The sequence below is a fragment of the Musca domestica genome, unplaced genomic scaffold, assembly GCF_030504385.1.
Source record: "Musca domestica strain aabys unplaced genomic scaffold, Musca_domestica.polishedcontigs.V.1.1 36, whole genome shotgun sequence".
Taxonomy (NCBI): Eukaryota; Metazoa; Arthropoda; class Insecta; order Diptera; family Muscidae; genus Musca; species Musca domestica.
This window is the reverse complement of record NW_026712318.1, coordinates 4,631,486-4,642,425: the sequence shown is the minus strand read 5'-3', so window position 1 is coordinate 4,642,425 and position 10,940 is coordinate 4,631,486. Positions and strand designations below refer to the sequence as shown.

Here is a 10,940-nt window from a genome sequence, read left to right as displayed (position 1 = left end):
ATTAGTTAAAACTGTTGACAAACACATATCATAATCACCTCTAAATGACATTGTATAAGAAAACATTCTGAAATCGAAATTTCTCCAAAAACTTTTTCATATTTTTGCTTGCCAGTGTGACATTTCATTCATCAGTCATCATGGTAGAAGAATATAGGTAGACGCGTCGACACAGCTGCTGGGACAATGAACTGTCAAACCAATTTTGGAAATGAAAATGTTGAATGAAAAATTATTTAAATTCGTAAAAATTGTTGAAAAACGCGAATTATAATAGCCTCTGAATGACGTAGTATAAGAAAACATATAAAAATCTACTTATATTTGAAAAAAAAAAACATTTAAATTTTTTGACATATCAATGCTCCAAAGCGTTGATGCATCTACCTGTATTCTTCTGCCATGTCAGTCATTGTAAAGAAATATCTGTTCATTTCAATAAATCGCTAACAATTCACATGTCAATTATGAAAAACTCCTGTTTTCTCTGTGTTGAATAATATAGCTCTTTTTCCTTCTTCTCCTTTAATCTGAGTTCATGTTTTCAAGCTATTTTCAATGAATGATAATGTGTTATCTCATCATTAATAGTTTTTGGCTTATGCCATGTTTACGTTAGAACTTTTTGTAGGGTTAACCTACTTTGAGAGGATTTATTTGAAGTAAAAGTAATGGATATGACAATTTAAATGCAAATCCAGTGGGTTAACCCTCATGTATATAAACGTACTGTTAGTTTCATGAAATTTTATTTTCATAAGAAAACTCGTATGTAAACGGTGTTTAAGTCTATTCGATTGTAAAAAAGTAATGATTCGATATTGTGTCAATATCGGTAATCGTAAAGTAACGATAGGTGATAGTCGATCTATATATCCCTACTTTTATCCAATTTTTTATTTGTACGTGAACGTCGAACGTCGCGAAGTGTGCAAGAACGAGATCCTCCGACGGCTGCACAGCCCGAAAAACGAAACCCGATAACCGATTAATCATCAATTTTCCCACTTGTGTGTGATTGTTGTTAAAAAATTTCCACAGCATAAATATTTATTTGTGAATCTGCAGTGTTATGTGCGAAATTGATTAAAGTAAGCAGAGCAATTGTTTATTAAGTAGAAACATCAATGTGCGCCGAATGGGCCTGTGAAAAATGAGGAATTGAATATGGCCAATACATAAAATCCACCACAAAAAATAATGGTACTGGAAAACGGTGTCGTCTGCAAGTAGTTTTTTTCTTGTCTTCTTTGCTCGGGAGGCCCCTTGCAATATAGTCTGCTGCTTGAAGTTTTGTGTCTACACATATTGCAAAAACTTTTTTTTGCTGAAAATCGCTATTGATTAGTGCAAAAAAGTGTTGGAGTGTAAATAACAAAAAAGTGAAACGTTGTTTATTAAACCAAAACAAAACGTGAAAGCTACAATAACAACACGACAACAATGAATAGTGTTAATTAAACAAATAGAGTTATACATACAACACCCATTTTTCAACGAAAAGAAGCTGCTAAGCAGACGAAGAAAGAGTAAACAATCTTGGTTGTTTTGCATTTGATGATAGATGAATAATAAGAAAGGGCACGGAAAATGCAAAGGAGAAAAACAAATGCATTGTGTGATTTATTGATGAAAAATATAGAGAAATAAAGAGTGTAGTGGAATTGTGCAATTCTGGTGCCCGATGTAATAAAAAAATAGCTTCGGATTTTAACGTCGCGTCTTTTGATTACTTTTGTCGTCAACAGAGACGGAAGAAGAATATTGAGAGTGATGCACTAACGTTTAGGATATTCAAAAAGTTTGGGGCAACAGATCTTCGGACTTTGAAAAATTTATCAAGTAGCATTTTACTAATATTAGAGCTAAATTCTTTTCATTAAAAATCCATTATAAAGTTCTGCTGAAAGAGAACACTTTTGTGGTACAAAAGAAAAGAGTTATATTGAAGTCTCTTTGATTTCTCATTGCATTCGAGAGATCGTTCTTTTACCTGTCCCATTCCATTTCATGTTCCTACCTAGAAGCCATCATTAATGCCACACACAAGTCATACATTTTACCTGTCTGCCCCTTTCAAATTATTCTTTATGCCCTATCTCTTTTGTGTTTTTGTTGTTTGCATTTGAGTATTCGGTTTTTATTATTAATCATTTCTTACGTTTTTTATCTTCCGTCTCTGTGTATGAGTGCGCGTTTAATCGACGACCCCGAGTGTGTGTGTGTTTTTGTGTTCTTATGTATTTGTGTGCTACTACATTAAACTTTTCTTCAAACAAATTGTTGATTTAATTGAATTTCGTTTTTTCATTGTATTCCTTCTTCTTTGCCTTATGAACGTCTAGCTGACTGGCTGACTGACACCCTGCTCTCGACAATACCGCAAACAAACGATCATAATCGAGTCATTCATTTTTAAGTGCATAAAATAGCCGCTCAGTAATATTTGTTGTTGCTGCGGCTGCTGCTATTCTGACAAATACATAACAGTGTTGCCAACTTGTTTGTGCTTCCTCAAATAATATAGAAAGAGAGGGAGAGAGAGAGAAAAAATACAAACGTCAGCTTGCAACAAAAAACCAAACTAAATCAAAACAAAACATTGAAAAAAGTGTCTGCTGTAGCCTACCAAATTTTGGGGATTACGACAGCAGCTCTCCCGAATACATTTCTTTTTTGGTGGATTACATTAACAATTTGTAAAACTGGCGGAGGAGACGGCAGAAAATTCCAACATGAGTTGGGGTATTGAATTATGGGTAAGTTTGGAAATTGATTTGTGTTTTGATGATTGATTGTTTCAATTTTATTGTGTAGATATGCATTGGGAAGAAACATGTCAATATTGAAGGCAAACTATTGAGCTAAGAAACAGCATTATTCAATTAACTTACCAAAATCCAATTTGGTGCAACAAATTTATATCAGTTAAAAAATTAATGGATAGGGTATGGAGCAAAAAAAACTAACTTAAAAAACATTGATGTTACACAATCCTGTCCTTATCAGAATTCAACTCCAATGGCTTACACTATATATTGGACAATCGTGGGGTCGTATATTGGCGTATACGTCCAGTTATCTTCGATCTACCAATCTAATTGGAACCGTAGGTTTTCAAAAGAGAAGTTGGAAAGGAGTATATGTGCACATGGTGAATGAGAGTAGAATTATGTGCAGTATTTCAGGCTCACTAGAGAAGAATAAGAAAAATAATTAAAGGCAGAAGGAAAGGATCACTAATATAGGACATTTGAGGTATTGTTGTGTAGCAAAGGTATTGGAAAGCAGTATTGAATCAAATAATGAATTAATTGGCTAGGATATCTGGTAAAGACGTAAGACATGTAAACGAAAACCCAAGTATTACTCGGGTGCTAAGACTGTCTCTTTTGTTGTGTTCAGTGATCCTGCTCTGTTTATTCCATTAGGAGAACTAATTGAGCCAATGTGTAGGCAGTTTATACACAGTACATCAGTTAAAATAGCAATGGTGCATTGCCTAACACAGGCGGATAGGGCATGATGTTTCGAGACGATGTCAGATTTTATCTTGGAACATTAAATACACATTGTAAGTCCATGCGATCTGCTCTTTCATTGTTTAAAACAGTTCTTCATTATAGGGAATATCTCAATTTGCAAAACGCCACAAGCGCTAGGAAACATTTGGGTTTTCCAGTTTTTAACGGCCTTCAACAACCTTGTATCCCACCGTATACGCATGCATACCGAGCAGTATTGTGAAACTAATGACAGCTCCCAGATCCCAATAACATCTCTACACTCTTAGCGTCGTGTTTTGCTTCATCTCACCGGAGGACAAACTATTATAGAAGTAATTAATTCAGATTACGGCTGAATCTTCGAAGTCTCTATTACCGAAGAAATTATAATCTGAAGGTTTATCTGGAGTCCTTTTCAAAAAAGAACACATTTTCAGGGTCTTCTTTCATGGCAAACCACTTAAATGGCCAATAAGAAAGGTCTTCCTGCACTTTATAGGTCATCCTGAATGTTCTCCCACGTTTCAGTTTAAAATGTCGTTTTTAGAAAAAATCTAAAATTAGAACATTCAATTAGAACGAAATTCGCTGTAAATCTGCAGATTGTGTTCCCGGTGGACGGAAAAGTTTTTTTGCAAAGAACTTTCCAAGTGGAATAGATCCCATTTTACCTCCCCATATTCCGTATATAGACGATTTTAGACACATTTTCGAGGGAATTTTCGCTAAGTTTTTGGAGATCGTAATGGGTTCCAAATTCTGTAGCAAATACTTGTCTATCTAAGACTAAGTTTTCCTATAGCTCCTACATAAGGGTACCCCATCGATATTCGGAATTTGGATGATTTTTGGCACACTATTAAACGGAATTTTCCCCAAGCTGGTATTTGGCGTTTGCAATGGGTCCCACCTTCTGTGGCAGATAATTACCTTTACGGGCCCACGCGTATAGCCCCCATATTACGGTAACCCCACGATATTTGGGGGTTGACTTTGACTTTTGGTACATTTTCACCGGAATTGTTTAATTTAGTATTTGGAGCTCGTTCGTATTCCAGTGCAAGTTTCCGTATAGACCCCATAAAATGTTGCATCCGAATATTCGGGATTTGAACGATTTTTTGCCCAAAATTCAATAGAATCGTTCGATTTTTGGTATTTGGAGCTGTCAATAGATACCACCTTCTCTGGCAAATGAAAGTCTATACAAGGGCCAAGGGGAAAGTCTATACGTTGGTTTACTCCAAGATATTTAGTGCCTCATCGAAACAACGTTTTTAGACACCAGGTCTCCATGAATAAAATCGGTTTCAGTATATTTGGAGTCGATCTATCGATTTCCGTCCGTCCGTCTGGTTTGCTGGTGCCCACGATAACTCTCGAAGGGAGTATCGGATTTGATCCAAACTTGGTACATCGTAATGTTATTATCAAACTTAGAGTTCGAAGATGGGCAGTATCGGTCCATTCCTTCTGGAACCTCTCACACAAGTCAACATTTTCAAAGAAAATATTTTACTGCTTATAAAGAGGAATAATAGTCGGATTTTGCTCCAACTTTGCAAAATATATCACACATCCAAATATTTTTGTTAAAGCAGGATGAAGATGATATATATCTGCGAACACCTTCTGGTATCTAACCCACAAAGGGTCACAATTTTCAATACTTTTATATGTCATAACTTTCGAAACAAGTCTATTTCTCTCAACCAAAAATCTGAGATGAATATAGCATTTATGAATTCGCATAAAAATTGGATATAAATGTTCGATTTCCTTCAAATTTTGCACATACCAATATTTTTATCTGTATTAAATGAAGTGTGAAAATGGAATAACTCTGCCCGCTATATCTGGTACCTAACGGATATTTCCACATTTTCCAAGAATTTGCACATATTTCGTATAAAGTATTGGAAGTAGACGATTTAGTCCAAACCTGGCACGTTGTAATATTTATATCAGTCTTAGGTCAGATACGACTTGGTCAATATTGTCCAACTGCATCGGAAGGGTCAACAGTTTGAATAATTATTACTCAAAGCTGGGGGTATACATCTGTCGGCAAAACCGACTAATACAAAAACCTTGCTTTTCAAAACCGTTGAAGTAAACATGTGTCTGCGAATCGCTGTCGTTTCATACAACCGTATTTGCAAAATTAAAATCTTTCTCGAAGGAACGAATAACAACATTTGAAATATTTATTTATTAAAATTTATTTTAAAATAATTTTAATATTTGAATCTGAAAGTTTCAACTAAGTCATTCTACTACACATATCTTTTCTGGCGCATTACTCTCCTTGCAGGTGAATGAACTAATAAAATTTTAACATACACCACGCAACGACCATGTTGTTAACTTTACATCTAGGAAATTCAAAAACAACCCCCAAAATATAGGGTTTTACACAAATAACCATGAACTACTCTCACTCAATACGGTCTAAGGGTAACAATACGTATAAATAACTGTCCAAAATGGTTAGTTTGATTCGGAAATAGAACACAGTATGACATAAATTTAAGGGTTCAGATCAACGAATAAAATACCAATTGGAAAATGATAACATCGAACATGAGGGATGGGGAGGGGATGTTACTCTGACACTTGGAAGCCTACATGGCTAGGTGTTTAAAACATGTGGGTGTTTTCTTTTCCTGCTTCTTCTTCGAATTATTATATTGTGCGTTGAGTATTGAAAATAATAAATAAATATTACGCCATACTTCTTTCTTGGTGCTGCTAAATGGCAAAAAATGGCAATAAACAAAGAGAAAAATACCAACATTTTTTTTGGACTAAAAAAATTCTTGGCTTATAAATCACAAAAAGATATTCGTCGCACACAAAGAACTAACAACGCAAACTGTCCTAATAAAATAAAAAAAAATCATATACAATATAACATATGAGTATATATGCTTGGACATATGTAAATCAGCATATGTATGCGCAGATATTGGCCGGTATGGAAACAAATTTACATAAAACTCGTAAAACCAGTTCAACGACAAATTGAATTTAGCACTGGCGGCAGAGAAGCAAGAATTGTGGCAAAGAGAACAACAGAAGAAACAAAAAAAAAAAAAACAACTTAAGAAATAAACACTAAAAAAAATATACGTTAAAAAGTAAATTTTTCGTTTTGTGTTTGGGAAGAACGCGGAACAATAACAACAACGACGATAACTACAACTCTACATTTATGTCGTGCCTTAGCTGGCTGACTGAGTGAATCGTCGTTGTTTGGTTAAATACCCAACCGCCGCGGTGCGATTGTTGTTTGGCGGGGTATTGACCACGTTTTCCATGTTGCCATGAAGAATCAAGCAAGCCAGTAGTAACCAACAAACGACAACACTAGCTTTTTTCTTTGGTCAAGAGACACAACAGACTCTTGGCTTGGCGTCTATCTCGTTTGCATTTTGTGTGTGTGTGAGAGTGTGTGTATGTCTTTCACAGACATCAAAACTTGAAGATGTTCTCAAATGGAAATTTGTATCTTTTTCCTTTGCAAATAAATTTGTTACATTGATCAGGTTTTTTATACCCTCCACCATAGTATGGAGGGTATATTAAGTTTGTCATTCCGTTTGCAACACCTCGAAATATAGAAATTTAGACCCCACGAAGTATATATATATATTCTTGATCAGCATAAAATTCTATGTCGATTTAGCGATGTCAGTCCGACTCTCCGCCCGTACGTCTGTGGAAATAAGTCTAGCTTCCGAACGAAATGAAGTAGGTTGATAAAATTTTAGGAGTTTTGGTATTGAAAATGGGCCAGGTAGGTCCACGTTTTGGTATAGCCCCCATATGACGGTGCCTCCCTATTAGGCGACATTATTCACCGGAAATGTTTCAAATTTGATATTTTAAGTTCGAAATGGATGCTACAGCCTATGACAGAAAATTGTCTGTGAAGGTCCACGTCTTCGTATAGCCCTCATGTAATGGTACCTTCCTATTTTTGGGATTTTGGTTATTTAGGCTACATTATTCACCGGAAATTTTTCAAATTTAATATTTGGATACTACAGCCTAAGACAGAAAATTGTCTGTGGAGGTCCACGTTTTGGTATAGCCCCCATATAATGATACCTCCTGGTGTTCAGTATTTTTGATAAGTTTTGTAACGGATAATGCAGCCTATGACAGAAAATTGCTGTGCAGGTCCACGTCTACGGTACCTCCCGATATTCGATATTTTGATGATTTTAGCGAGATTATTCTCCGGAATTGTTTCAAATTTGGTATTTGAAGTTCGTAATGGGTACTACAGCCTAAGACAGAAAATTGTCTGTGGAGGTCCACCTCTTCGTAAGCCTCAATATGATGGTACCTCCCTATTTTCGGTATTTTGGTGATTTAGGCGACATTATTCACCGGAAATGTTTCAAACTTGGTATTTCAAGTTCGTGATGGATACTACAGCCTATTACAGAAAATTGTCTGTGCAGGTCCACGGTACCTCCCGATATTCGATATTTTGATGATTTTTGCGACATTATTCTCCGGAATTATTTCAAATTTTGTATTTGAAGTTTGTAATGGATACTGCAGCCTATGACAGAAAATTGTCTGTGCAGGTCCACGGTACCTCCCGATATTCGGTATTTTGATGATTTAGCGACATTATTCACCGGAATAGTTTAAAAATTTGGTATTTGAAGTTCGTTATGGATAGTGCAGCCTATGACAGAAAATTGTCTGTGCAGGTCCACGTTTTGGCATATCCCCTAATTAAAGGTACCTCCCTATACTCCGTATTTTGGTGATTTTAGCGACATTAGTCACCAGAAGTGTTTCAAATTTGATATTTGAAGTTCGTAATGGATACTGGAGCCTATAGCAGAAAATTGTCTGCGCAGGTCAACGCCTTCGTATAGCCCTCATTTAATGGTATCTCCCGTTATTTGGTATTTTGATGATTTTAGCGACATTATTTACCCGAATTGTTTCAAATTTAGTATTTAAAGTTCCTCATGGATACTACAGCCTATGACAGAAAATTGACTGTGCAGGTCCATGTCTTCGTATAGCCCTCATATAACGATACCTCCCGATATCCGGTATTTTGATGATTTTAGCGACATTATTCACCGTTTTTTTTTTAAATTTAGTGTATGAAATTCGTAATGGATACTACAGCCTATGACAGTAAATTGTCTGTTCAGGTCCACGTCTTCATATAGCCCCCATATAACCGTACCTCCCGATATTCGGTATTTTGATGATTTTAGCGACATTATTCACCCAAATTGTTTCAAATTTGGTATTTAAAGTTCATAATGGATATTACAGCCTATGACAGAAAATTGGCAGTGCAGGTCTACGTTGTGGTATAGCCCCCATATAATGGTACTGTTGTGTCTTGTTGAGACTGATGAATAAATAATGCACGATCTTTACGTTATAATGATAATGATACTTTATTATAAAAAAACTTAATCTACGATAATGCAAAAAGGATCGAATTGAAAATGGTGACCGGTTGCTTTGATTGAAATGTACGAATGAATACAAAACAAAGATGCTGTAGTGACAAGTGCCATATGTTGCCACATCGTCACGAGCAGAAAGTATCACAATACAATTACATGGAGTGTAACAATGACAAGTGGTTACGGATCTCACTTAAGTCACCACAATTCTCCCCCACTAAAACAAGGACATATATGATTACTACGATTAATGCTAATGGCGAACATAATCGCTTAAATACTGGGGTTGTCTCCGTTGCCTTGCAGAGGTACGACGACTTGGTGTGGACTCAGCATCAGCGTTTTGGGTAGAGGCTGATGGCGTTCCAACTGGTGCTTCGGTTCCGGCTGCAGTTGGTGTTGTGGAAATACCGGGAACTTCTGGATCATTAGCATGTGTACTCAGTGGAATGTAGGGTGCCATAATTAGAGGCTGATGAGACTGTTCGCCATTCCCTGAACTAAAATCTGGGACCGACTCAGTCTGCTCAGTATCTGGAGAATAAGGCAGTTTTACATTTGTGAAACGGAGTTGGTCTATGTGGCGCTTGAAGACATAACCATTGTCGAGTTTTACCAGATAATGAAGGTTACCAAGCTTTTTAGAAATAATTCCGAATTTCCATACAGGTTTGTTTGGCGTATAGTATCGGACTTGAACTCGGTCTCCCTCACTCAGTTTCCTAACTGGACATTGTGGCGTAGATGACTGAGTTAATTTTGATGGCTTCAAGGCATCCAATCGGATTCGGATTTGTCTACCCAGGTACATTTCTGATGGGGATTTACCATTTCGAAGAGGTGTAGCTCGATATTTAAATAAAATTTCTCTTACTTTTTTAGATATCGGAGAAGGATCCTCTGCCATGGCTGCTAGACGCTGCTTGAGTGTTTGAACATTTCGTTCAGCTAGACCATTTGTGGCAGGATGGCCAGGTGCAATGTATTTCTGGAAGATACCGGAATTAGTGCAGAAATTTAGAAACTCTTCACTTTTAAAAATCGTTGCATTGTCAGAGACAAGAACATCAGGGTATCCATTGCGTGCAAAAATGTTGTTTAACATTTCGATTGTTGACGTTGATGTTGGCGCAGAGGAGCACACCCCCACTTCTGCCCACTTTGATTTTGCGTCGACGACAACAAGAAATTGATATCCCTGATATGGCCCCGCGTAATCAATATGAATACGTTGCCAATTTCCATCCGGCTCCTCCCAAGGATGGAGAACTGCTTTCGGAGGATTTTTCTTTACCAAGGCACACGCAGAACAGGAACGTACAAATTGTTCAATATCTTTATCAATTGATGACCAAAACACATAACGTCTCGCCAATTGCTTCATCTTGGTTATACCTATATGAGTATAGTGTAACTCTTCTAAGACTGCCTCTTGAAGTGAAGTTGGTACAATGACCCTTTTCCCTTTGAACAATATGCCGGCATCGATGGTGTACTCCGAATCGACCACATTTGAGTTACGTAAATCGAACAAAATTTTGGAAAGCATTGCGTCATTCTTTGTTGCGTCTCGAAGTGATTTGAAATTTAATTTTATTGAAGTAATTTGATGTATTGTTGACCCGCAAATTGAATGTACTTCTTGATCAATTAAATTTGTAGTGCCAATCCCTGATTTAATTGGGGCCCTGGAGAGACAATCGGCATTGACATTTTCCTCGCCCTTTTTCGTACTGACTTCGTAATTATATCCAGTGAGGAAAGCGGCGTATCGTTGAAGTCGAGATGACGTCATTAGGGGCAATTTCGAATTTTGGTGAAAAATTCTTGATAACGGCTTATTATCCGTTATAAGCTTAAAAATTCGGCCAAATATGTACTCGTGAAAATGTTGAACCGCATACACAATTGCTAGGGCTTCCCTATCTAATTGCGAATAATTTTGCTCTGCTGGAGTAAGAGACCTTGAGGCAAACGC

At 36.7% G+C, this 10,940-nt stretch overlaps 1 protein-coding gene across 9 annotated transcripts in view; it reads left to right on the top strand.

The window, feature by feature from the left end:
- The first annotated feature begins 898 nt into the window (after nt 1-898).
- Nucleotides 899-10,940, top strand: part of LOC101890398 (formin-binding protein 1-like) — a 225,020-nt gene continuing 214,978 nt past the window's right edge. For 6 of the 9 annotated variants that reach the window (XM_059125969.1, XM_059125966.1, XM_059125968.1 and 3 more), the window contains exons 1-2: nt 899-1,091; nt 2,346-2,759. In XM_059125969.1, coding sequence (XP_058981952.1) covers nt 2,736-2,759 — 24 coding nt within the window. In that variant the 5' untranslated portion in view covers nt 899-1,091; nt 2,346-2,735. Of the gene's footprint in view, nt 1,204-1,259; nt 1,530-2,345; nt 2,760-10,940 lie in introns of those variants that run through there. The other 3 variants (XM_059125962.1, XM_059125963.1, XM_059125964.1) reach the window with 3 other exon arrangements.